This window comes from Psittacula echo (genome assembly GCF_963264785.1).
Source record: "Psittacula echo genome assembly, chromosome: 5".
NCBI lineage: Eukaryota > Metazoa > Chordata > Aves > Psittaciformes > Psittacidae > Psittacula > Psittacula echo.
Genome location: NC_137739.1, coordinates 11,127,492 through 11,154,619, shown reverse-complemented (window position 1 = coordinate 11,154,619; position 27,128 = coordinate 11,127,492). Strand labels below are relative to the sequence as shown.

At 50.1% G+C, this 27,128-nt stretch overlaps 2 protein-coding genes across 7 annotated transcripts in view; both read left to right on the top strand.

Annotated features, from left to right (window-relative positions):
* LOC308221522 (uncharacterized protein) overlaps positions 1 to 19,495 on the top strand; it is a 49,665-nt gene extending 30,170 nt beyond the window's left edge. For 3 of the 6 annotated variants that reach the window (XM_080618549.1, XM_080618551.1, XM_080618553.1), the window contains 3 exons: positions 361 to 2,275; positions 6,908 to 7,015; positions 7,987 to 19,495. In XM_080618549.1, coding sequence (XP_080474675.1) covers positions 361 to 2,275; positions 6,908 to 6,929 — 1,937 coding nt within the window. In that variant the 3' untranslated portion in view covers positions 6,930 to 7,015; positions 7,987 to 19,495. Of the gene's footprint in view, positions 1 to 360; positions 3,040 to 6,907; positions 7,016 to 7,777; positions 7,947 to 7,986 lie in introns of those variants that run through there. The other 3 variants (XM_080618550.1, XM_080618552.1, XM_080618554.1) reach the window with 3 other exon arrangements.
* A 485-nt stretch (positions 19,496 to 19,980) lies between these two features.
* On the top strand, positions 19,981 to 26,878 carry LOC308221523 (uncharacterized protein). Its single transcript, XM_080618555.1, has 2 exons — positions 19,981 to 20,885; positions 25,167 to 26,878. The coding sequence occupies exons 1-2, from the start codon at positions 20,798 to 20,800 to the stop codon at positions 26,738 to 26,740; spliced, it is 1,662 nt and encodes a 553-aa protein (XP_080474681.1). The 5' UTR covers positions 19,981 to 20,797; the 3' UTR covers positions 26,741 to 26,878.
* Positions 26,879 to 27,128: the final 250 nt, after the last annotated feature.

Below are 27,128 nucleotides of genomic sequence, written 5' to 3'. Positions count from 1 at the left end.
CCATTCCAGCTAAAACCGTCCTGTGGTTCTGTGATTTTCAGATACAACATCCTGGAAGAGCAAGCATCTTTCCCATTCAAGCAGTAAACCTTTGCCTCTAATATGCCAGTGATTCCAGTAGATTGAGGTTCTGGTGAAGCATGCAGGGCAATTTACAGCATTTGCTCCTGTGAACACTCTGAAAAATCCACTGTGTAGTTTGGAGGGAAATACCATGTCCTGAAGGCGGGATATAGCAGAATGTTTTATACTTAAAGTCAATCTGTCTGCTGAATTTTTAGAATTTGTCCCCTTGGGATTTGCCCTGTCCAAAGCTTCCAGTCCTGCCTGTGACTTGTCTGGATTCTCATTTTATTGCAGGTGAAGATGGGATTGTGAGCAAGAATGAAGACAATGCCCATCAAGGCATCCCCAGGCCAGTGGAGCCCAAGGGTTTATGCTCAGGACTCTCCGAGGAGAACAGTTCCCAGGGTCCTGCGCAGGACCCTGTTCTCCCACGCAGGTCAGAAAGGATTGAGAGATCCAAGAGCTTCCAGGTGAGCTCCAACCTCATCCAGCATCGGAGAATCCACACCGGAGAAAAACCCTTGACCTGCACCGAATGTGGGGAGAGTTTCTGGCAGCGGTCACGTCTCATCCAGCACCAGAGGATCCACACAGGGGAGCGGCCCTACAAGTGCTCTGAGTGTGGCAAGAGCTTCAGCGTGAGCTTGAAGCTGAAACGACACCAGGTAATCCACACGGGGGAGAAGCCCTACAAGTGTGCTGAGTGCGGGAAGAGCTTCTCCAAGAACTCGAAGCTCGTCCTGCACCAGCGGGTGCACACCGGGGAGAAACCCTATGAGTGTACAGAGTGTGGGAGGAGCTTCAGTGTGAGTTCAGAGCTGAGACGACACCAGCGGGTGCACACTGGGGAGAAACCGTACGAGTGCAGGACCTGCGGGAAGAGCTTCAGCTTGAGCTCCGCCCTGACACGACACCAGCGGGTGCACACTGGGGAGAAGCCCTACGAGTGCAGGACCTGCGGGAAGAGCTTCAGCGTGAGCTCCGCCCTGACACAACACCAGCGGGTGCACACAGGGGAGAAGCCCTACAAATGTGCCGAGTGCGGGAAGAGCTTCTCTGAGAACTCGAAGCTCCTCCTGCACCAGCGCGTGCACACTGGGGAGAAACCCTACGAGTGCGGGACCTGCGGGAAGAGCTTCAGCTTGAGCACTGCCCTGGTACGTCACCAGCGGGTCCACACCGGGGAGAAGCCCTACAGTTGTGCCGAGTGCGGGAAGTGCTTCAGCGTGAGCTCCTCCCTGACACAACACCAGCGGGTCCACACTGGGGAGAAACCCTATGAGTGCTCCGAGTGTGGCAAGAGCTTCAGCGTGAGCTCGAAGCTGATCCGGCACCAGGTAACCCACACCGGGGAGAAGCCCTACAAGTGTGCCGAGTGCGGGAAGAGCTTCTGCGAGAACTTGCAGCTTGTCCGGCACCAGCGCGTGCACAGTGGGGAGAACCGCTATGAGTGCACGGATTGTGGGAAGATCTTTGGCCGGAGCTCCGCACTCATGAAACACCAGCGGATCCACACTGGGGAGAAGCCCTACAGGTGTTCTAAGTGCGGGAAGAGCTTCTCCAGGAATGCACACCTCATCCTGCACCAGCGGGTGCACACCGGGGAGAAACCCTACAAGTGCTCCGAGTGTGGGAAGAGCTTCAGCGTGAGCTCGCAGCTGATCCGGCACCAGGTAACCCACACTGGGGACAAGCCCTACAAGTGTGCTGAGTGTGGGAAGAGCTTCATCGGGAAGTCGCATCTCGTCCAGCACCAGCGGGTGCACACTGGGGAGAAACCTTATGAGTGCAGGACCTGCGGGAAGAGCTTCAGCGTGAGCGCAGCCCTGAAACGACACCTGCGGATCCACACTGGGGAGAAGCCCTACAAGTGTGCAGATTGCGGGAAGAGCTTCTCTGACAGCTTGCAGCTCATCCGGCACCAGCGGATCCACACAGGGGAGAAGCCGTACAAGTGCTCTGAGTGTGAGAAGAGATTCAGGGTGAGGTCAGCCCTGCTACAGCACCAGCGGGTCCATACGGGGGAGAGGCCCTATGCCTGTGCCTTCTGCGGGAACAGCTTTCGGCGGAGTTCCCACCTCGTCCAGCACCTACGCATCCACACTGGGGAGCGTCCATACGTCTGTGCTGAGTGTGGGAAGGCCTTCACCATGAGCTCGGCACTCTTCCGGCACCAGCAGACCCACAGGGGTGGAGAGCCCCAGGTGGGGTGAGTGTGGGGAGCAGTGAGGTCTGATGCCCTGTGAGCAAAGCCCGGTGTCTCCCCCTCCCATTGACCACCCTGCTTGTGGAGGGTGAAAGAAGTTTCTTCCCCTAGGAATGAGCCCTCAGAGAGGAAGAAGGGGGGGGGCCGGTGGAGGGAGCTGATTGGAGGTTTGGGGCAGGTGCCAGGAGGAAGGTGCCAGACTCTTTTCAGTGGTGGCCACCCCAGGATGAGCAGCAGTGGCCATGAACTGAAACACCAGAGGTTTCACTTCGACATGAGGAAGAACTTGTTCCGTTGCAGTGGCAGAGCACTGAACCGGCTGCGCAGGGGGATGTGGAGGCTCCGTCTCTGGGCACATCCAAGCCCCGGCTGGACACGTTCGGGTGTCCCTGCCCCGGCAGGGCTGGGACCGGGTGACCCCGGGGTCGGCTCCCACGGCTCGTGCCGCTCGCACTGACCCCGCGCAATAAACGTTCGTTGAACACCGCCGGGTTGCCTTCTCCGGACTGCGGCTGCGCGGGGACTCGCGCCGGCCGCCCGCCCGCCGGGATCTCGGTGGTAGCCGTTGGAGGGGGCGGGGACTTAGGGCCGCTGTGTGGCGTCCGGGCCTCCTCCAGCACTCGGCGGCTCGGGCTCGTGCCGCGGGCGGTTCCTGATTGGCTGCGCGGTCCCCACCCTGGGTGATAAATTCGGGGCGGCCGGGCCGGGCCTTTGTGTCACGTCGCGGGTCTGAGGGCGGGTCTCGGGGTCTGCGGCAGAGGCGGAGGGTGAGTGTTCGCGGCGCGTGTCCATGGCAACGCGTCGGGTCCGGCCCCGGGCTGAGGCCCTCGGGGTTACTCCCGGGTCTTCCGCACCTCCCGGGGGGCTCTGCTCCGCTGGGCCCGCTGCCTCTTCCCGTTCTCGCGGACATGTAGGCCCGGGACCTGCGGCGCTCCACTGGCAAAGTCGTGTAGGCCGTATGAGGGCCGCGTCCGTGTGCCTTTGCCCCGCGAGGCCTGGGCAGCCGGTCCTGAGGGCAGCGCCCGGCCCGTGGCTCTGGCCTGGGTGTCAAGCTGTTCTGGGTCTGGTGCTGCCGTCTGCCAGCCGTGTGCTCGGGAGCAGCGGGGCTGTGTGCGGCTGTGCTGGGCCAGTGCTTGTCAGGCCTCCCACATCTCTTCCCTCAGCTCCTGCGGGCGAGCGTCCGCACAGCAGCTGAGGGAGCGTGCCAGAGTGGCTGCCTCATACCCTGCAGTGGTTCCTGCACACAGCTCCTCCAGGAGGATGTCTGAGTGTTTCAGGACAGGAGCTGCACCCGGTTCTGCTGGTGCCCTGGGGGCACTTGGCTCTTCTCTGTCCCTGGCGGTGTTCAAGGCCAGGTTGGATGGGCCTTGGAGCAACCTCTGCTAGTGGAAGGTGTCCCTGCCCGTGCCAGGGTCTGGGAACTGGATGAGCTTTAAGGTCCCTTCCAACCCCAGCCATTCTATGGTTCTATAACTCTTGATGCTGCTGAGCTCAATAAAGAGCTGGAAGGATGAAGGCCTGTGAAGCCTATTGCTGTCCCAGCCTTTCCTTTGTTGGGTGACACAGATATCTTATTCAAGCCTCATAGAGCCTAGCTCAGCACTGCTTTACATACATCAGCTATAAGTGCCTGTCACTGGCCCTGCTTGGGGTGTCCCAGGCACAGCTGACTGCATGCTGGGATGGGCAGGGCAAGTAGTGGCTCTCCCCAGAGCAAAGGCTGTTCACCAAGTTCATGTGTGCCTGTCACACTCCTTTCCTGCTCTCCCCAGGTGTAAAGCTGGTTGACTGATGTGCCCCTTGTGCTGTTCTCCCAGGCAGAATGAGAAAACAGATTCTGGATGCACTGCCTGGCACAAGGGCTGATTACCGAAGTGCAGAACTGGACGAGATCTGTGAACTTACCAGGAGTTCCCTCCTTGGTCACTTTGTTGAGGTGCTGGACAGTGGCTCTGGGGGACAGAGGTAGGGTTTACGTGGGCACCTCTAAAAGTGCCTTAGACTTGAATTATTTCCTAGATGTAGGCAACGTCCAGGTGAAGTCTTGAACCCACCTGGGATCAGGCAGTGTAAAAATTATTCTGTGAGGCTCCATTGGATTGTTGGGATTAAGTGTCTTCCTACCCTGAGAAGAATGGCTGTGCATCTTGAGTGTGAAACTTGCTGTGGCAATGTGTCTGGGGCAAACTAAGTGCTGGCTAGATGAGATAGGGATGTTTTCTCAGAGGGTTTGAACACTGTTATTGGGAAAGAAATGTTTGGAGTGCTGAGGTGTTTTGTACTAAGCCTTGTCTCCAATCTCCAGCCCCACTATCCTGCCTCTTGTAGCTGTTGGATTCTCCCAGGAGGCTGCTGGTAGGGCCCTGGGAAGGTATGTGTTTACCCTGAACATCAGCCAGGTCTTGATGAGCAGAGCTCATGAAGCAAATGAAATGACGTTGCAGCCTCTGCAGTGGAAGTGGGCAGCTGCTTGAGCCGCCTGCTTGGTGAGTAGGACACTGCCTCTTCCAGGGGAGCAAAACCGTGAGAAATGAGGGCCCTGACCAGTGACCGTGTGGTGGGCTTTCAGCTACCAGATTTGGAGTAAAAGGGATGTGTAATGGTAAGAGATGCAATGATTCTAACTTCCCTTCCTCTGAGTTCTCATGTGATATGCTAGTACTGAAAAGGACAGGGGTTTGATTTGTGCTGACTTGTCTCCTGAATTCACGGCTCATCCTGTCTATGCTGGATGGTATTGGGGAAAATCTCAGCTTCCATGTTGTCCTGTGTATGTACTGTCATCAGTACTGTCTGGAAGTATAAGATAAATTGGAACCAGTTTCTCCAGTTTAGTTTTGGAATCTGCATTTCTTGAGGAGTGCCTGACTTGAAGCCAGCTGCGCAGGAAGCCAGGATGCCATCAGGACTTGTGCAGCTGTGCTGGCAGGAGGCTGGCTGTGCTGTGAGGCAGGCAGGCTGTTCCCCTGGGCCCGTGACCAGGTGCTGGCTCAGGCTGGGCAGGTTCTGCCCCTTTGCTTCAGTTTCCCTTCCCCATGGTGGGTGTTTGGAGCTGTGACAAGTTTGCTGAGCTGGTGTGGTGCTGCTGTCCAGTGAGTGATCAAAATGAAAATAGCGCCCTTGAACCTGGCTTCCCCTGCCCTCTGGTTGGGGAGGCTGTGCTGTGTCCTATCCTGTGGTGCAGGGCCCTGGGGATGTGGGGCTGCTTCCCCTGTGACTTCTGTTACTGCAGTGGGCTGGCTGGCATGACAAAGTACTGTGTTGTGGTCAGTCTTTGCCCTGGGAAAGGCTCTGTCCCAGTGAGCCCGAGGACTGTGTGATCACAGGGGAAACCTTCACCCTGGTGATGTGTTCTCCAAACTGGGTGCTCAGACCCAGCTCCCAGCGCTCCTGGCCGAGTCCTGTGCTGGAGTGTGGAGGGCAGTGGAAGTGGCTGTAGAACAGGGCTTCAGAAAGTCGGGCTGAGGAGCCAGAGGGCAGTTAATTTATAGCTGGGGTGCTCCATGTGAGCTGGGAGCCAGCAGCTGCTGTGCTGGTGCTGGCCCTGTGCTGAGCTTGGTGAACCTGCAGCTGCCTGCCTGCTCTTCTAGCCCTGAGGAGGCTGACGTCGAATGGGAGAGTGTGAGGGATGGCTCTCTTTCAGTGAGTGCTTTCCAAGAGCCAGGAAGCAGCTTAGTTCCTTGTTCATCTGGCAAGGCTGCCTGTAAGGTGATGGTGCTGCTCTGCACAAAGCTGATTACAGGTCCATTTTGTAAATGAGGTGCCTGGATTTCTGCTTAAGAGGAAACTCAGCTATAAGCCAGGTGTCTCACTCCTGCTTCTGGGTAGGTCTTTGGGTGTCCTGCTACATCCCTGGAGATTTTTCTGTTTGTTTCCTTTTGCAGAAGAGGAGGGAGAACTCAGTTACTTCTGGGGGTTGAAGTAAACCCTGCTAGGCAGGAGAGGAGTGTTAGAGGTAGCAGGAGCCATCTGCAGCAGCCGTTTTGACTCTTCCCATGCAGTACAGCCCAGAAAAGGCAGAGCAGTGAACTCTGTCCCTGCTTTGGAAGTTCCTCTGCATATAGTCCGTTGCAGGGAAGGTGTTTGTCTCCCTGTGAGCTGCCTGACTCCTGCCCCAATTCACCACTGCTTTCCTCTAGGGAAAGCTCTGTATCACTGTGAAAATGAAGTAGCTCGTTGTTCTCCATCGCGATTGAAGGAGAAGTGTTACCCAATGCTTCTGCCCTGCTCAGAGTCTGGCATTGGATGAAATGTTTGATAGCACCAGTGGCAAGCAGCTTGCTCACAATCTCAGTGCAGCTAGCTAGTGTGGAGGTCTCTGATCATTTTCAGCCAGGAGCTGTCCTGAAGTGGGAAACCAAATGCAGCGTGCTGTGTTGTAGGTCTCCTCTGAGGCTAACATTTGGTGAGCTGGGTGGTGTTAGTGTTGAGGTTCACTGGGGTAATTGAACTGAACAAGCAAGATTGCTTCCTTGAAAGAGCCTGCTGTGCCGTGGAAATGGCCAGTGCCTGCTCCTCACCACCGTGCCTGGTGGAGCAGCTCAGAGGCTGCTTGCTGTATGGCTCAGCATTTCAGACCCATCCCTTCGTGAAGGCAGCTTCCCTCTAAAACCCCTCTCTGATTTTGCCTTTCAGGTTGTCTAATCTCCAGCGCTAACCAGCAATACCACCTGCAATGGAGAGCGCAGAGAGGGGAGAAGGGGAAATGTTGTGCTATGAGGAAACAGAAGATGATAATGTCAGGTGAGTCCTGTCTCACAATGTGGCACAGACAGTATTGGGTAAGGCAGGAGACCTTCCAGGTTAAAGGGTGATCTTTCTCCTCATCTGAAAAGGGGTGGGGGACTCCAATAGCTGATTAATCAAATGTGTATGTGCGGTAAATCTGTTTAAATCAAAGTGTACCAGCAGGGATGGGAAGGAGCAATGTGGCTAAAGCTGGCAGCAAGCAGTTGGGGTTTTTTAGTCTCTACTATCACTTGCACTTCAGAAATGCTTTGACCATTTGGCAGTTGTGTTTGTGCCTTCCTGGCCAAGGCGAGGCAGTTTTCCATGGTTTGCTGGGCAGACTCATGTGATAGCAGCTTCTTGTTTGGAAAGATGACCCTAGAGGTGAACTATGCTCTATGCCTCTCTTGCCTTTGCAGAATGCCCACCGGTTTAGGCAAGACTATTGTCTTGGAGGTTAGGTTAAACAACAAATTCACACACATGCTCTGAAAGTCGAGGCTTCAGACTTGGTAAGAGTGAGCAGGGTGCTTCCCAGAATACCTAGGTATTCCGTGCTGGTTGACTTCTCTTTGACTTGAGCCAGTTTCATGGTGCCTGGCTGCATGCCCACTCGGTGGGTCTGGAGTGCCTGTGTCTCTTGCAGCTATCTGTAGCAGACTAGTCAGTGATCAGTGTCCTTTCCAAAGTGGTCTGATGTTAGGCTGTAAACTGTCTGGGACTCTCGGGGAAGTCTTGGACCCTAAACTGTCGTCTTTTACGTATTTATTTTCACAGCATCTTCTGACTTTTGTCGTTCTGGCAGTTCTGAGTCTGCAGAGTGTTACTTAACAAAATGGACTCTTTCTAAAAGTATTTATATATTTGGAACATGTCAATATTTTTATTTTTATACCATATATCTTTGAGTTTATTTTATTTATATAACATACAATAAACAATTTGAAAGGTACCAATGATAAATTATAAGTAATGTCTTATGACAGGTCGGGGGTGCATTCTAAGCATCCCTACTGGGTCTAGTGGAGAGCAGTAGAGTCTGTGCCTGTACTAACTGAAACCCCAGGCAGAGAACTGGAGGAAGAGGAGCTGACATGGGCACCCTGCAGGAAGGAGAGGTGGGAGAGATCAGTCAGGGAGAGCCCAGTTCATGTAGGCTGTGCAGCCCCAAGGTAAGAGAGACCTGGGGAAAAGGGGGGTGTCTACTGGGTGGATGGGCTGTGGGAAGGGTCTGGTCTGGCCTCAGAGGGAGGGCTCCTGGTGGAGGGGAAAGGGGTGGCCAGTGATGAACCTCTTGTCTGTCAGGTCTATGGCAGGTATAGTGTGTGTGGGGGGACCTCTTAGGAAAGCCTTCTGCCACATGTGGTGAATTGTCAGGAATTTGGGATAGTTTTCTTCCCTGGCTTTCACATCACTTTTCCTCACCCACCTTTTTGAGCCGACTTTGTTATGTGAAAAGGACAAGGCTTGCGTCAAGTGGCATTCTAGCAGATGTTGTTACCCTCAGCGTACCGTGTATTTCTCTCTCAAGTACACACTTTATCCCTGAAAAATCTTCAGTCCTACTCACCAGTCTTAATATGGGAAAATAAGTAAGATCCCTTCCCAGCTTTTTTATTCTCTTAGGTACGCCTTGTATTTACAATCAAAGCTTTTGTACTCAATTATTACATCTTGACTTAATGTGGTGTCACAGTTCAGTGCATGTAAATTACAGTCATTCAAATAACACTGTGTCATAAAGAAGTGTTTAGTATGTTATGAAAAAATGTGAGGATGGAAGGCACGGACCCTGAGGTACAGTACAAGCTGGATCGTTTATGACTAGGATTACACCATATTTATATGCTTCCAAGCTATTAACCAAGCACATCTGTGTCTGCATTGCGGGTACATTTACGACTTCGGGCAAAAGGTCTATCTGATTTTTCTCATCAACGTCCTCTATCCTGCCGGCGAATATCTTCCCACCGATCAGTACGCGTGGGAGGGTGCATGAGCACTGGCAAAGCTTGTGTCTCACAACAACTAATGCCAGGATCAGGCGGGAATAGATCTGGCTCAATTTCTGGGTCTACTGGCCCTGGGTCGAGAGGGTCCGGAGTGGCGTTTGTTGGGACAGGAGGGGCTGATGGTGCCGATGCCTCCTGTGCTGCCCTGTGAAGTGTCTCATAGACTGAGTGCCATATGGCCAGCAGTTTGGGGGCTGCCGCGTCATCCCTTGTGGCTGCATCCCAGAGGCAGACCCCAATCTTGTCCCATATTGCCTTCTGCTAAATATTAGTTGATATCGCCTCAATGGCATGGCTCGAGACCCATATTAACAAGTCTTTCAGTCTGTCTTCATTCACAGTAACCCCCTTCTTCGCTAGGAATTTTACTAGTATTCTGTACACTGACTTGTGCTCGGGGGATACTGAGTTTCCCATGTTCCCGTTCCCTGCCGCTTACCTCAGTCAGAGGTATCGGTTAATTGCTGCAGCCTTTTGGAGTTCGGCTGGGTGTCCTCACAGATCGCGGAGTCACCGCTCTTCAGCAAGTCCCCGTTCGGACGCCATTTGTGAGGATGGAAGGCAGGGACCCAGAGGTAGAGTACAAGCTGGATCATTTATGACAAGGATTACACGATATTTATATGCTTCCAAGCAATTAGCCAAGCACATCTGTGTCTGCCTTGCGGTTACATTTACGACTTCAGGCAAAAGGTCTGTCTGATTTTTCTCATCAACATCCTCTATCAAGTTCTGACATCCTTATTCCTTGCCAGTTCCAACATCTTCCAAGTACCAGTCAGGGACGGGTCACTCTTACTTACCTGCTGTAGTTCCTCCTTCCCATGATCTCTGACAGTTGCGATGCATTTCAACCCCCACAAGATAATGGTGAATTTTAACCACTGAAAGTGTCTCCATCCTCCTGTCTTTGTCACCCTTAAACGTTGCACCAGGGCAGTCTCTGCCTAATGCAGAAAGATGACTTAAATACCGCATCTGTGCTGTCAGGGTTTGCAGGTAACTGCTTTGCAGGGGCTTGGCTTGGTGCTTCCTTGGTGCTGCCATTGACAAACTGAGATGTCTCTTGTAATTCTAAAACTTTCCTCAGATGCTGAGAAAAGGATTAAAAATCTTTTACGGCCTTAAAGACCACAAGGACGTTTCTGACATGCACTGCAAATTCCCTGACAGAAATCATTCAATCCCCTGCTTCATTACTCTGTAAGCAAAGGCAGCCTTCCCAAGCTAGGACCGGTGTTGCCATGTGCCAGGGATGATGTGTTGCCAGCCAGTTCTGTTTGTATACATTCATGTGTTTTCTTGCCTTCCTAATGCAGGCTCATTTGTCTTTGAAAACACATTGCTTTCATTTTTATTTCCAGTGTGTAGTAACAGCTATCAAAAATATTTTGATACTTCTGTTTAACACTTCCAAGGCTGCAGAAAAAGCAAACCAAACCCAACTTTTCAACTCAGGTACTGATTGCTTTTCAAGCTAAAGAAAGGAGCAGGTATGTTACCGGCATTGTACAAAGCTTGTCTTGCCAATATACACCATGTGAGCCCTGAGTGAGCTTTGGAACACACTGCTTATAAATTCACTATGACAGTGAATTCATCAGCGGCACTATGGGTCATCCTTTGCAGCTACCACCATGCTGATTTGTGTGCTGTCATGTTTGCTGCCTGAAAAAATAGCCTCTGTAGGTTTATTCTGAAAAGCTGTGCTCACATGTTTAGCTATGTTCTCGCATCTTGCATCTGAAAAGAGAGCTGTTTTCTTACACAGGCACAGTTCCGTGCGTACACATATTTCAGAACATATTCCCTGTCTTAATGCCATTTCTTGAGTGGGTGCGATCCATCACCAGGGTCTCTGCTGTGGCCAAGCCCCATGGAGGGGCCGGTGTAACTGCAGCGTACAAGAATACTGTAAAGCAGAGTTGTGACTTACGCACCTTCCCCTTCTACCAGATTACACTTAGAGAGCCAGCTTTTAGGTATCCAAGGGGTAAATCCAAGAGCAATCCTTGCTGTGCTTCTTCAAGGGGACTGGAGCTGCTCTGGAAGTGGCTTTCAAATGTGCCTGTATGGTTTTAGTATCATTCCCACATAAAATTCCTTTCAGAGGCATTGCATATATGCTGCTTGTTGTGTAATGAAACATGAAGCACATGGGAGAGGTGATGCAGCCTTGAGCAAAACCACATTTGAGCCGTGGCCTGCCTGCATAGGGAGTCAGAGGTACCCGCAGTGTTTCTCTGCTGAGGTTCCCTGCCTCTCCAGCTGCCCTGATGCAGTCTTGTAAGCTTAGATGGCTCAGGAACGCTCTCTCCCTATGGATTTAAGTGATCGCTGAAGGTTTAAGTTTGTGCCTAAGCTCAGCCTGCCTCCACTCTTGGGACCTGGGAGGCTCCAGCAGCCTGGCAGTGCCCCGTCGGGGTCCCCATCTCTTGGAAACGCAGGCAGTCTACCTACAATCTCCAGAGCTCTGCTTTGTGTCCTCTGGATGCTTTCTCCTTAGAAAGCGCTGGCTGCTGCCGTGTCTTCTTCATCGACCTCCTGCCATGAAGGGTCTACATTACCCCCGAGGTGGGCATTTGCTGTAGGTCTGGCACGGATGAGCCTTCCCAGCACGCAGAGCTGAAGCCTTCCACAGGTACCCCGAGAGAGACCCTTCTCCTGTGGGGACACCCTCCGGCAGCGCCGGCGCCTCATCCCGCTCCGGACACCCCGCCCGGGAGAGCAGACAGAGCTTCAGGGGCTCTGGCAGCAGGTGACCCACCTGCGGGGGGAGGCCGCGCCGGTGTCCGAGCGCGGGGGGAGCTGCCCTCGGTGATATAAGGAAAGCAAGTGCCTGGAAAACATAGGGTTAAAATACTTTTAACTTAATTTAGGTCTCAGATAGAGAACAACGTTTGTGTTGTAAGCCTGTGGTGTCATAACAGAATTTAATAGTCTTACTAACAAGAGTGAATTATTTCTTACCATCCTTCTAATTATCAGATTGGAGACAGTGACTCCCAAACATCTGCTAGCTCAGGATACTCCTTGTCTGCCCATCCTGTTCTGCTTGCAGTAGATTTTGTACGAAGGCCACACTGGTCTAAATCTTTGCCAGCAATCAGAAACTTACAGATAGGGCTGGTTTCAGCTGGTTTTGTGATTACTGGGGCATCCCACTGTGCCAAAGGTGAAAAGTGAGGAAGCCTGCTTACTTCATCTTGTAGAGCCCTGCCCACAACCATCGGAGGGCAGTGTGCAAGTGCCAAAAGGGAGGAGACTTATGATAATGAGTACCTAAAGTAATTGTAATATGTATATCCGCAAGACCCGATGGTGTTGGCTCTGGAGAAGGGTAATAGAAATGGAAGTTAAAGAGATGTTGTTCGGCATGTAGTATAGGGCAGAGCTGTACCACACTGGGAGAGGTAGGGGACCCTGGAGCTGGGGATTTACCAGAACATTACAAAGCACCCGTGAGACAGGAACCACCACAAGAGGAAGGTGGGGATTCCGAATCAGACATCCCTCCAGGCAGTCCAGTATCCTCTCATACCCAAGGAAGGCAAGGGCAGGAAATACTGCAAGCAGAACAGGATGGGCAGACAACGAATATCCTAAGCTAGCAGATGTTCGGGAGCCAGTGTCTCCAAACTAACTGATAATTAGAAGGATGGTAAGTGTTACTGACGAGTGAGCCAATTTCGTTTTAAAATATAAATTTATTAATTTGAGCAAGCGATAGCAGATAAAAAAAACAGCGCTGGGTGCGCCGGGAGGCTCCGCTCCGCCCCCCCTCAGAACGCACACCGGGTCCTTTTGGAGGCTGTCCCTTATACCTTTTCGGCTCGGGACTTCAGCCAATCGTGTGGTCCCCCCCACCCGGACATCCTGACGTGGCTCCTTTCCACTGGTTCTCCCCACCGCTGGGGTCTCACCATCGAGAAACTTCGAGATGTTTCCAGAAGCCTCGCAAAGCTCCCAGAAGTTTCGAGAAGTCTGCTGGAAGTTTCAAGGAGCTCCCGCCCCCAGCTCAGTTGTCATAGCAACCTCCATCCCCCATATGCTGTAACAAGATACTACCTCAAACTACTCAACCCCCCCCTTTTTCCCTCTCACAATCCCCTGCAGTAACACAACTGACTTCTCCCTCCCAATACAGAAGTCATAATGCAGAAATACAACAGCTACAAAACAAAAGAAAACATGTTTCTACAGAAAGTGACAGTCACAGAGAGCTTCCCAAAATGTAACAAACAATATCCTCCTTTAAAACTTTTGATGAACAAACTCTACACATTACAATTTCCCCCTTTTTCATCATTTTTGTTCATCAAATCGTTGCAACACATCTTGGCTTAACAGCAATGAACCCTCTTGTTCCATAGGTTCACATTCAGCCCCAATCAGCATTAGGCGAGCTGCTTCAAGTCCATTTCACACAATTTCCAATACTTTACCAAAGATACATGGTCCAAATGTTAATCCCAACATCAGGGCACGTATGGAATCCCAGATACTTCCAACATCGGGGTCTCTGGACAAGCTGACATAAAGTCGCATTAAAGCTTGGTCCTCCCGGTGTTATTTGGGTTGTGATAACCTGTCTATCCTTAAATCGAAGTAGGGTCCACTTAAAGGGCTGATGGGGTTGGCAATTTATCCCCTTAGCCCACATTTGAGGTAGATATAAGTAGAATGAACAGTTCGTCTAGGATGTGCCGAAAAGGGTGGAATCTTTTCCATTTCCCTGTTGTTAGTAATTTTGGATTAATTGTACTAATATTATCCCTCCAATTAGAACTTCTGGTATGTTTTCTGTAAGGGGCTTTCAAGTCCCTTTGAGCACTGAGGCGGTTCTTCCAGCACTCCCGTGTAGCTCCAATGACAGGAGTCAGTTCTCCACAGTATTTTACCTCTCTACCTCACTCGTCGACTCGGTTGCCTCGAGCCACGAGGGATAACATCTTCTCGGTAGCAGGGGTAGTCTTCAGGAGAGGGAGTGCTATTTCGGGTGTTTGCCTCTGATTATATAGCTCTCTTGCCCAGCTCCTTTTTTGGAGCAACATTTTAATTTATATATATAATCCGATGTAGTCTATTACCACCGTTCTCGGCACTCCTGTAGATAACTAATTTTACACCAATATCAAAATGTTAGCGTTATTATTACATATCCTAGTCCCCTTTATGTCCATTTAAACCTTCTTGAGAGTGACTTTCAGGTCTCCAGGTGGGCTCACAACTTCCTAAGACTGTTCTGAATCTCTGATAGGTCCTTTCACATGGCTTGCGTGAGTCCAACCCTTCTCTGCTGTCCGGATGGCAGTTTCTGTAGTGAGTAAAACAAGATATGGTCCCTCCCAACGAGGGGTTAATGAGGATTCCTTCCAAGTTTTAATTAACACTGTATCTCCTGGTTTTATTGAATGAATATACGTATTTAAAGGAGGTCGTTGAGATATCATACCTCTTTTATGCAACTCCTCCCTTCGTTTGGTTAGATGAATTAGATATGGTTTTAACATAACATCTTCAACTATTGGCATGTTCAACTGGCATTTCCATATTATAAGACATACCATATAACATTTCAAAGGAGGAGACTCCCAAGTCAGACCTGGGTTGTGTCCTGATATTTAACAAAGCTAATGGTAGACATTTAATCCAAGAGAGTTTTGTTTCTATCATGATTTTAGTTAACTGTTTCTTAATTTCTCCATTCATTCTTTCCACCCGTCCCGAGCTTTGGGGATGCCACGGAGTGTGATACTCCCATTTTATGCCCAATTGATTCATTGTTTCCTTAATTATTTTTGAAGTAAAATGTGGTCCTTTATCTGAGTCTATGACTTCAACAATTCCATATCTTGGAATTATTAGTTCTAGAAGAATTTTTACCACAGTCTGTGTCGTTGCCCGGGAGGTAGGAAATGCCTCCACAAAATGGGTTAAATGATCTACCATCACTAAGAGGTATTTATACCTACCAATCTTAGGCATTTCAGTGAAATCAATCTGTATTCGTGAAAAGGGTCTTACAGCTAATTCACGACCTCCTGGGATTGTTTTTCGTTGATGTTGTTTGTTCACCTTTTGACAAGTTAAACAAGATCTTATTATTTCCTTTGCTATATCATATATTCCTATACACATATATTGTAGGGTAAATTGGTCGACAAGGGCTTGGGTTCCCCAATGTGTTTTTTCATGTATTCTCATCATAATTTGGCGGGCTAAGGTCTTTGGGACAACTTGTCTCCCATCTTTTAATTTCCATTTTCCCTGTTGTTCTTTTAGACCCATTTTAGCCAATTTTTCTTTTTCTGCTTGAGTAAACTTATGTGCATCGTTTATTTTCTCAGACTCCATAGGAGAGTTTTGCATTATTTTTATGACTCCCAGAGCTGCCCGTTTTGCCTCTATGTCTGCTAAATTGTTTCCTCTTATTTCAAACGTTGTTCCCTTTTGATGTCCTTTTATATGGACTACTGCAATGCTTTCAGGTTCTCTCAGGGCCTGGAGGATTTGAATTATTAGCTCTGCATGGATTAGGCCTCTTCCCTGAGAATTTATCAATCCTCTTTCCTCCCAAATTTTTCCAAAAGTATGTATTACACCATATGCATATTTGGAGTCTGTATATATCGTGCCCCGTCTACTCTTTAATAGTTTCAAGGCCTGTAATATTGCATATAGCTCACATGCCTGCGCAGACCAACTGGGATTAAGGGGTCCCGATTGCACAACGCTGAAGTCTTTCCCATCTATAATGGCATATCCTGACTTCCTTTTCCCTTCTATCACTCTTGAAGAACCATCTACAAAGAGTTTTTCGCCCCCTATTAATTCCTCTTCCTCCAAATCTGGGCGTATTTTTACTTGTTCTTCTATATTGTGTATACAATCATGTGATAATTCTTGAGTCAGTTCCCCATATAAAAATTGGGCGGGGTTTTGAAGGCTCGTACTTTCCAATTCCAATCTAGGAGAAGAAATTAGAATTCCTTCATATTTGAGGAGCCTAGCATCGGTAATCCATTTGTCAGCTTTCTGCTGTAATATTCCCCGGATGTTGTGGGGCGATAGCACTTTCAATTCCCCCCCGAAAGTAATTTTTCTTGCTTCTTCTACCAGAAGTGCAGTAGCCACCACGGCTTGTAAGCAGGTCGGCCACCCTCTACTGACTGGATCTAACAATTTTGATAGATATCCTACAGGTTTTCTCCGTCCTGCCCAATCCTGTGCTAAAACCCTATATCCTGTACCCTCATCTACATTTACAAACAAATAAAAAGGTCTTTTCAGATCAGGTAAACTTAGAACAGGTGCATTAACTAAATCCTGTTTCAGCTCCTGTAACTGAGTCTCATCTGATTCAGTCCATTTTAACAGGCCATCCTTGGTTAACTTTTCATATAAAAACTTAACCTTTTTACTATAATCTTCTATCCATTGTCTACAATAGCCAAATAAGCCGAGTAGTTGCCGCACCTGTGTCTTAGTAGTTGGAGCTTTCAGAGATAATATACCAGTGACTCTTTCTGGATCTAGCTTTTTTGTTCCCTTGCTGAGCCAGTGTCCCAGATATTTTACTTCCTCCTCCACAAACTGTAACTTCGATTCAGACACTTTTAATCCCTGTAAACTTAAAAAAATTAATAATCTAATACTTTCTCACCGAACATCCTCTTCTTGTGCTCCTGCTAATAACAAATCATCAACATATTGTACTAATGTCACATTACTCCCCTTTTCATATTTTTGTAATATCTGCTCTAAAGCTTGTCCAAATAGATTAGGGGATTCCGTGAAGCCCTGAGGAAGAACTGTCCACCTTAATTGCTGCTTTCGATGTGTCCCAGGGTCTTCCCATTCAAAAGCAAAGAAATCTCTACAATCCTCTTGTAAGGGACAAGCCCAAAACGCATCTTTTAGATCTATTACACTATACCAACAATCCTTGGGATTTATTTTGCTCAGGATTGTATATGGATTTGCTACTACAGGGAATCTAGAAACAGTTCCTTTATTTATTTCTCTCAGGTCATGGACCAACCTGTATTTTCCATCTGCCTTTTTTACAGGTAATATTGGAGTATTAAAAGGGGACATACAGGGTTCCAACAGTCCCTTTTTAAGTAAACGATCTATTTCAGGTTTTAATCCCCACCAGCCGTCTTCCGAGAGAGGATATTGTTTGATCCTGACAGGTTTATCTGGGTCTCTAATTGTTACTGAAAAGGGTTCAATGTCCAATTTTCCTATTGTGTCAGGATTATACCATACTTCTGGATTTATCTTCTCTCGGTCCACTAATCGAAGGGAACATAATTTTACTTGTAATTCCTCATCTTGAACTTCTAAACTAACCCCTAATTCTATCATTAGATCTCTTCCCAAAAGATTATAGTCTGCCTCAGGTACAAGCAGAAGCGACCCTACCCCAATTTTAGAACCTGTTTCAAACATCACGTCTTTAATTACAGGTACCCCAAAGGGTTCCCCTTTTGCCCCTATAACCTGTACAATTTCTGTAGACTTTTTACAGCCCCAAGGAAGTCTTTGAACAGTCGACCGTTCCGCCCCTGAGTCCACAAGGAACTCGATTTCCTGTTGCCAGGGACCCACTTTAAGTTTTATCAAGGGCTCTTTAGTTTCTCGAGTCCCCAGCAAATAGAGCCCCTGACCTCCTCAGTCCTCCTTCCACATCTTCTCATCAGCTATACGCTTCCTACATTCATGTCTCATGTGGCCTGTTCCTCCACAATAGAAACATATCACCTGTTCCCTCTCTTCTTCCCTGGGAGGGCCTTTAAATCTTCGATCCTGCTTATACTCAGGCTTTCTCCCGGACATTCCCCTTCCCAATTCCTTTTGTCCCTCTCTAACAGCCGCCACTAACATTTGTGCTTGTCTCCTGTGAGTTTCTTCTAACACTCTGGCCTGTCTCTTATTCGCTTCTTCTTCTCGTCTTACATATACCTTCTGAGCTTCTCTCAATAATTCATCAAGCCCTCTAGCCTGCCAGTCATCCAGTTTTTCCAATTTCTTCCTAATATCTATCCATGAACTAGCTACAAATTGAGCCTTAATCAACGCCTGCCCAACAGGCGTATTGGGGTCTATTCCTGAATACAGCTGGAAACTCTTTCGCAAACGCTCCAGCCATTCTGTGGGAGTTTCATCCTTTTTCTGATGTTCTCTAAAAGCCTTATTGATATTCTGGCCTCTGGGGACTGAGTCTCTTATACCTTGGATTATTATAGTCCTCAGATCCTGCATATGACCCCTGTGTATTTCGTTTTGGTTATTCCAATTAGGTCTCTGTAGAGGCCATTTTTTATCAGCTGTGGGACCCTGTTGGTGTTGTTGGTCCCATATTCTCATACCAGCTCTCCTAATCATATCCCTCTCTTCGGCTGTAAACAAAATTCCCAGTATAGCCTGCAACTCTTCCCAGGTATATATATTAGGTCCTAGGAACTGATCTACTCTCTCTGCGACCCCTAGAGGATCTTCCAACAAATTCCCCATTTCCTTCTTGAATTCTTTAACATCTGCTGAATTCAAGGGTACCGAAACATATCCCATTTCTGGATGTGCCCCCCCCCATTGATATTTCCCTTAAAGGGTATAGCGGGGCTTCAGTCTGTTTCTTTCTTTTACTTCGTGTGACCGGCCCCTCGGACTCAAGGGTATCAGAGGGTGCCTCCGGGTCCCTCGGAGCACTTGGCACGTTAGAGGGATTCTCGAGTGGAGGCGAAGGCTGAGGCAGAGGAGGGGGAGGTATATACGGTGGGGGCGACATAGGAACCTCTTCCTCTGCCCTAGTCTTTCTTCGTCCCCCTGTTTCTTTTAAAGGATATAGATTGACCGTAGTCTCTGATCCTATCCACAATTGGGCATATTCACTTTCTTCCAAATCAAAAAGCTCTTCCGAATTGACATATATATTCAGGGCCTGACATATCCAATTTTCAAAAGACCCATATACTGGCCAATATAGGTGATCGGCTCTAATCTGTTTACCTCCTCATACTTCCATACAATAATGTATCATTTTTGCCCTATCCTTCCCTTTCCTGGAGGGATAATCATTCCAATGCTTAATCATTAAACCTAAAAGACTATCTGGAGGTATCTGAGGTAACTCTAACCCCTCCTCAGGACCCCCCATGGGACCAGAAACCTTGCTCTTTTTCTGTCCCATCTTCCAGTGTGCCTTCTTTCACTCAGTCTTTCGTATGCCCTCTCCTCATGGCCCAGTCCCTCGCGGGAAATAGGAACCGCACTACTAAGGGGTCCGCACTCGCTTCGTCCGTACCTGGACGTCTCACTCATGCACACACCAGGATTCCCAACCCCGACCGAACGGATCCCAGTTTCGCAATATACTCACGTGTCCCCGTGTCTGTCCTCTTCGTTCGGGCTTCGTGCACAAAGATTAAGGGGTTTGCGGGCTTTACCTTTTATCTGCTACCGAATTTAGGTTCGTCGGTGGAGAAAGGACTGAAACACAAACAGGAGGCCACTCCTGGGAGTGGGGCGCCCCCTCCTGGGATGTGAATCCCGTCAAAATTTCTCTATCTGAGTCACGACACCAATTTGTTATTGACAAGTGAGCCAATCTCGTTTCAAAATATAAATTTATTAATTTGAGCAAGCGATAGCAGATAAAAAAAACAGCGCTGGGTGCGCCGGGAGGCTCCGCTCCGCCCCCCCTCAGAACGCACAACGGGTCCTTTTGGAGGCTGTCCCTTATACCTTTTCGGCTCGGGACTTCAGCCAATCGTGTGGTCCCCCCCACCCGGACATCCTGACGTGGCTCCTTTCCACTGGTTCTCCCCACCGCTGGAGTCTCACCGTCGAGAAACTTCGAGATGTTTCCAGAAGCCTCGCGAAGCTTCCAGAAGTTTCGAGAAGTCTGCTGGAAGTTTCAAGGAGCTCCCGCCCCCAGCTCAGTTGTCATAGCAACCTCCATCCCCCATATGCTGTAACAAGACACTACTTCAAACTACTCAACCCCCCCCTTTTTCCCTCTCACAATCCCCTGCAGTAACACAACTGACTTCTCCCTCCCAATACAGAAGTCATAATGCAGAAATACAACAGCTACAAAACAAAAGAAAACATGTTTCTACACAAAGTGACAGTCACAGAGAGCTTCCCAAAATGTAACAAACAATATCCTCCTTTAAACCTTTTGATGAACAAACTCTACACATTACAGTAAGAAATAATTCACTCATGTTAGTAAGACTACTAAATTGTGTTATGACACCACAGGCTTACAATGCAAACATTGTTCTCTAGCTTAGACCTAAGTTAAAAGTATTTTAACCCTATGTTTTCCAGGCACTTGCTTTCCTTACAGCACTCGGTACCGACAGGCCCGCGGGGCCCCGCCGTAGGACGCCACCATCGCCACCGGCAGCCCAGCGCCGCCATCTTCCTCCCTTCTCGGACGCGAAGGCACCGCCCGCCGCTGGTCGCTGCCGTCACGTGGCAGCGCCCCCTGGTGCGCCGGTCCAGCCGCTGAGGGCGGGCCTGGCCGGGCCGCAGGGACCGGGGCCTGACCCGGTAGGGCTTGGCCCGGAAGCCCGCCCCTCGCGGCCGCGTGAGCTTCCGTGGCAGGGGAGTGCTGCGGGGCCCGGTGCTCTCCGCTGCACGCGCCCTGGAGCCGGGGTCCCTGCTCGGCGCGGAGCCGGTGGCTCCCGAGCCGCGCCGCTGGTAGCGGGCGGTGAAAGCCCAGCTCGCCTGACCCTCTTGGTTTGTTTCCCCGGAGCTGGAGCCGGAGATGATCATCCACATGGATCAGAAGGAGGAACTGCGGTTGTGCCGTCTCCGCTCCTGCGAAGGGAAGACTGCTGTGAGCGGCAGCTCAGGTAAGGGCCATCAGCGTGAACCCGTCATGAGAAACAGTGCTCCAGGAGCACCAGCGCCCACAGGATGTACAAGGGCGGCGGTGCTGGGTTGGAGCAGGGCCCGTGCAGCTTCACCTGCTGCCTGTGACGAGGGTATTCATAGCGCCACAGGCCACCAGGCTGGGAGGGATCTCAAGGATCATCCGGTGCAACTTTTCCAGGCAGAGCATGCCCTGGACTGGATGTCGCAGTGCCCTGCCCAGCTGAGTCTTTAAAGTGTCCAGCACTGGGGAGTGCACCGCTTCCCTGGGGAGATTATTCCAATGGCTGGTTGTTCTCATTGGGAGAAATTTTCCTCTTGTGTCCAACCAGAATCTCCCCAGGAGTAAGTTGTGCCCCTTGTCTTTTCCATGTGACTCCTTGTGGAAAGGGAGCCTCCGTCTTCTTCATAGCCACCCTTAAATACTGGACTGTGGTGGTCAGGTCTCCCCTGAGCCTTCTTTTCTGTAGGCAGAACAAGCCCAGCTCTCTCAGCCTTTCCTCATACAGCAGGCTGCCCAGCCTTTGATCAAGACCCAGAGAAGGGCAGACAAGCAGTGATGTGTCCCTGTATCCTTTCACAGGCCTGCGCCGTCTGTGGCTTCAGAAGCTCCTGAACTAGACACGTAATGTCTCAAGATCTGTCTTCTTGCCTTCTCAAGCTGCGCCCATTGTAGCATCCGTGGCAGCTTGCAGCAAGGAGTTCCACAGCTTATTTAGGTGCTTGATGAATTGCTGCCTCCTTTAGTTTGCTTTGAAAGTGCCTTTTACTGCTGCCAGGAGTTCTTAATTTAGAAGAGATGGTGCAGGATAGATGCCAAACCACCCCACAGGCCACTTGTGTTTTTATAGTCCTCTGTGATACCCCCTATCAGCTGTACCTTTTCCCAGCAGAATGGGCAGTTCACTCATCTCCTATACAGAAGCTGTTCTGTGCCTCTGATGGTTCCTGTCATGCCTCTATCTTCCTCAGCTCTATCAGAGTGTCTCTGACATGGGGGATCCGTCCTCCCCCTTGCACACAGTCAGAATGTGGGGTTTGAGCAGCAAGGCAGAATTACGTTCTCTTTTCTTCCCTATTTTTTCCCCCCGGCACTCATTGATGCTTGACTGGCTGTGTTGTGTGCCTAGGAGCTGCAGTTTTCACCCAGCTGCTCAGACTCCAAGGTGCTAATGCTGGATGATATGAAGAACATTCTAGGCCCATCGTGGTGTAAGTGCAAGCTGTAGAGGCTGTTCTCCTCTGAAGGTCTTTGTTTGCCTGCAGTGAACCTCCCCGTCACCTGGTTGGTCAGTATCTTAAGTTTCTGCCACAGTTTTAGTCAGCCTTTGTGTCTTTAACCCTGAGGAACACAAAATCATCAGCAAATGTTTCCACCTCCCTTTTCCCTTCCTTACTGCCCTGTGAGCTTCATTCATCCTACAGCAGCTTAGTTTCTTTACCAGTTTTGGTGAAGAACGAATGTCTTTTGGGAATGCCTTTGGACCCCACATGTCCCTTTTGATAAAACTGGGGCCATCTCTGAAGAACTCCGAGTGGTTTGTGAAGTGAGACATCTCTTTCCAAAGGCCATGCCAGGTCTTCCCCAGGCTGTCCTCTCGCCATCTGTCCATTAAGTCTTTTACTCAGATTTCTGTTTGTTTGCTCAGAATGTTGGGCCCCAGATCTCCCCTCCACCCCTTTCTGTGGCATCACATCAGCCACCTCCAGTCCCAACAGTGAGGTACCGGAGTCAGAAGTCCAGCAGCTTACTCTGCTTACCTGGAGTTTGCCTTGTAGCTATAGCACTGGCACGCTTGGGAATATCAGAGGTCTTGCCATCAACTCAAATTGGCATGTGCTGAGGAACAACCACATTCTTCATGTCTCTCTTGTTTATTCATTTTTGCCAGTTCAGCCTTATGCTTCTAGTATTAATTCCTCCTCATTGTGAACTTGCTCTCCTTCCACTTGAAATACTTCCAGTGAGTTCGTGTCTTGGTTTAGTTCAAACTCTTTACAGACAGTGTGTCCTAGTTGCCAGTGAAGGTACCTGGTAGCTCAGAAGTAACAGAAATGATTGTAGAAGCACTAGAGCCGTGACAATAATTGTAAAAAGAAGCTTGACACTCCTCATCTTCCCCCAAAAGTATAGAACACCATAGAAAACTTAATTGTCACGTACTTCTGAAGGCTTTTTCAAGGTCTATGTAAAGAACAAAATTCTGTGTAAGTGCCAAAGTTAGCATCTCTTTGGGCACAACGGCAACAGAACAACTTTGCTAGCTCCACTGTCTACTCAGTACGTCTGACGAACTTGTCAAGAGCTTCATGCTGGCCTGCCAGGAACATCCTCTTTCCATCCTGTCTGTGGATATCACCTTTCTCTTTTCCTCGAGTCCTGGCTGGAGTAGCTGCAGAGAAATGGAAATGCCTTTGTGGTAACTAGCAAAATTGCATTTTCTGTTCCTCTCAAGGGATGGTTTTAATGAAAACTGTGTGAGGGAAGAAGTGGCATCACTGCCACAGCAAGCTGCCGGAGAAGGTATCTTAGGAGTTCACTGTGAAATCAGATTGTGATGTTTTCTTGTGCTTCCCAGAAAGAGGAAGATGAAATATGTACATATATCAGTCTGGGGTTGAACTTCTAGACTCTCCTTCCTTTATTGCACACTTATGCTTCAGTAGCAACTCACGTCTTCCATGGCCTGCACTTCCTTATCTCAGCTCTGCCAGACCACAGGAGGTGCCTGTGGTTTGTACAGCAATCCCATGTGACCGATATGGTACTGGTTTATTTCATAAGAGTGTTCAGAGACCCACAAGATATCTGTTGAATCTTTAAGCAGATCTGGAGATGTGCTTTGTGTGCATGTCACGCAGGTCCTGTCTTGCTCATTCAGCCTGCAAAGAGCTGTGTTTCCTGTGGACAGCAAAAGGCACAGCGTTGTTGGGGGCACGTGGTTCTGGACCTGCTACATGCTCATCAAACCACATTCAGAGCAGTGGGCTGGAAGGAGTCGCTGCTCTCTGTGAACACCCTAGAAACCAGCACAAGCCCCTTGTCTTGAACAGGCTTTCAGGTGAGCTTGGGTCTGCGCAGCGAACATTCATAGCAGTAACGCTTCTGCAAGACTTTATATACATAAGAGGGCAGGGATTTGTTCATTGCCTGTGTCCCAGGAGCCATTCATAACTGTTCAGCTAGCATTAATTTGACTTGCACCTACCTTCATCTTCTTCATGTATTGGATTTCCTCAGTGCATAATCGGGAACCAGCCATGGGGGATCTTCAGTTCACCCACCACGTTGCACAATGGATTTGTTCTGCACCAGTGAAAGCATAAGGTTAATTTGCTTCTGCTCCAAGACTGGCATAAGCCAGGCTCCAGGCGGTCTCCGTGTCTCATGCCTCGTGCATCTTCTCTTTCTCTGCAGTACCAGCAGCACAAGAGCACGGAGATTACTGTTGCAACCCAAGTAATGTTCTGCTGAACAAGGCAGTTCTTTATGGCCTAACTCTGGCTCCCAGTTCAATTTTTAGTAACATCCTGTGGAGACAAGCAGAGAGAGCTGCGCTTGTTGAGCCTGGAGAAGAGAAGGCTCTGGGGAGATCATAGAGCAGCTTCCAGCACCTAAAGGGCCCAACAAGAAATGTGGAGAGGGGCTTTTGACAGGAGCAGGTAGGGACAGGACAAGGCGGAATGGCTTTAAGCTGAGAGAGGGGAGATTTAGGCAAGGTGAAAGAAGTTCTTCCCTGTGAGGATGCTGAGGCGCTGGCACAGGTTGCCCAGAGGAGCTGTGGCTGCCCCATTCCGGGCAGTGTTCAAGGCCAGGTTGGATGGGGCTTGCAGCAACCTGGTCTAGTGCAAGGTGCTTGTGCACATGGCAGGAGGCTGGAACTGGGTGTGATCTGAAAGGTCCATTCCAGCTAAAACCGTCCTGTGGTTCTATGATTTTCAGATACAACATCCTGGAAGAGCAAGCATCTTTCCCATTCAAGCAGTAAACCTTTGCCTCTAATATGCTAGTGATTCCAGGAGACTGAGGTTCTGGTGAAGCATGCAGGGCAATTTACAGCATTTGCTCCTGTGAACACTCTGAAAAATCCACTGTGTAGTTTGGAGGGAAATACCATGTCCTGAAGGCGGGATATAGCAGAATGTTTTATACTTAAAGTCAATCTGTCTGCTGAATTTTTAGAATTTGTCCCCTTGGGATTTGCCCTGTCCAAAGCTTCCAGTCCTGCCTGTGACTTGTCTGGATTCTCATTTTATTGCAGGTGAAGATGGGATTGTGAGCAAGAATGAAGACAATGCCCATCAAGGCATCCCCAGGCCAGTGGAGCCCAAGGGTTTATGCTCAGGACTCTCTGAGGAGAACAGTTCCCAGGGTCCTGCACAGGACCCTGTTCTCCCACGCAGGTCAGAAAGGATTGAGAGATCCAAGAGCTTCCAGGTGAGCTCCAACCTCATCCAGCATCGGAAAATCCACACCGGAGAAAAACCCTTGACCTGCACCGAATGTGGGGAGAGTTTCTGGCAGCGGTCACATCTCATCCAGCACCAGAGGATCCACACAGGGGAGCGGCCCTACAAGTGCTCCGAGTGTGGCAAGAGCTTCAGAGTGAGCTTGAAGCTGATCCGACACCAGGTAATCCACACGGGGGAGAAGCCCTACAAGTGTGCTGAGTGCGGGAAGAGCTTCTCCAAGAACTCGAAGCTCGTCCTGCACCAGCGCGTGCACACCGGGGAGAAACCCTATGAGTGTACAGAGTGTGGGAGGAGCTTCAGCGTGAGTTCAGAGCTGAGACGACACCAGCGTGTGCACACTGGGGAGAAACCGTACGAGTGCAGGACCTGCGGAAAGAGCTTCAGCTTGAGCTCAGCCCTGACACAACACCAGCGGGTGCACACTGGGGAGAAGCCCTACGAGTGCAGGACCTGCGGGAAGAGCTTCAGCGTGAGAGTATCCCTGACACGACACGAGTGGATCCACACAGGGGAGAAGCCCTACAAATGTGCCGAGTGTGGGAAGAGCTTCAGCTTGAGCACTGCCCTGATACGTCACCAGCGGGTCCACACCGGGGAGAAGCCCTACAGTTGTGCCGAGTGCGGGAAGTGCTTCACCGCGAGCTCCTCCCTGACACAACACCAGCGGGTCCACACTGGGGAGAAACCCTACGAGTGCTCCGAGTGTGGCAAGAGCTTCAGGGTGAGCTCGAAGCTGATCCGGCACCAGGTAACCCACACCGGGGAGAAGCCCTACAAGTGTGCTGAGTGCGGGAAGAGCTTCTGCGAGAACTTGCAGCTTGTCCGGCACCAGCGCGTGCACAGTGGGGAGAACCGCTATGAGTGCACGGATTGTGGGAAGATCTTTGGCCGGAGCTCCGCACTCATGAAACACCAGCGGATCCACACTAGGGAGAAGCCCTACAGGTGTTCTAAGTGCGGGAAGAGCTTCTCCAGGAATGCACACCTCATCCTGCACCAGCGGGTGCACACCGGGGAGAAACCCTACAGTTGTGCCGAGTGCGGGAAGAGCTTCACCGCGAGCTCCTCCCTGACTCAACACCAGCGGGTCCACACCGGGGAGAAACCCTACGAGTGCTCCCAGTGTGGGAAGAGCTTCAGCGTGAGCTCAAAGCTGATCCGGCACCAGGTAACCCACACCAGGGAGAAGCCCTACAAGTGTTCTGAGTGCGGGAAGAGCTTCTGCAAGAACTTGCAGCTTGTCCGGCACCAGCGCGTGCACACTGGGGAGAACCGCTATGAGCGCACGGTTTGTGGGAAGATCTTTGGCCAGAGCTCCGCACTCATGAAACACCAGCGGATCCACACTGGGGAGAAGCCCTAACAGGTGTTCTAAGTGCGGGAAGAGCTTCTCCAGGAATGCACACCTCATCCTGCACCAGCGGGTGCACACCGGGGAGAAACCCTACAAGTGCTCCGAGTGTGGGAAGAGCTTCAGTGTGAGCTCGCAGCTGATCCGGCACCAGGTAACCCACACTGGGGACAAGCCCTACAAGTGTGCTGGGTGCGGGAAGAGCTTCATCGGGAAGTCGCATCTCGTCCAGCACCAGCGGGTGCACACTGGGGAGAAACCTTATGAGTGCAGGACCTGCGGGAAGAGCTTCAGCGTGAGCGCAGCCCTGAAACGACACCTGCGGATCCACACTGGGGAGAAGCCCTACAAGTGTGCAGATTGCAGGAAGAGCTTCTCTGACAGCTTGCAGCTCATCCGG

Excerpts from the sequence above, each read along its gene's own strand:
- LOC308221523 (XM_080618555.1), top strand. The coding sequence starts at position 20,798 with ATGATCATCCACATGGATCAGAAGGAGGAACTGCGGTTGTGCCGTCTC. Across the intron at positions 20,886-25,166 it reads TGCTGTGAGCGGCAGCTCAG|GTGAAGATGGGATTGTGAGC; the intron begins GTAAGGGCCATC and ends ATTTTATTGCAG.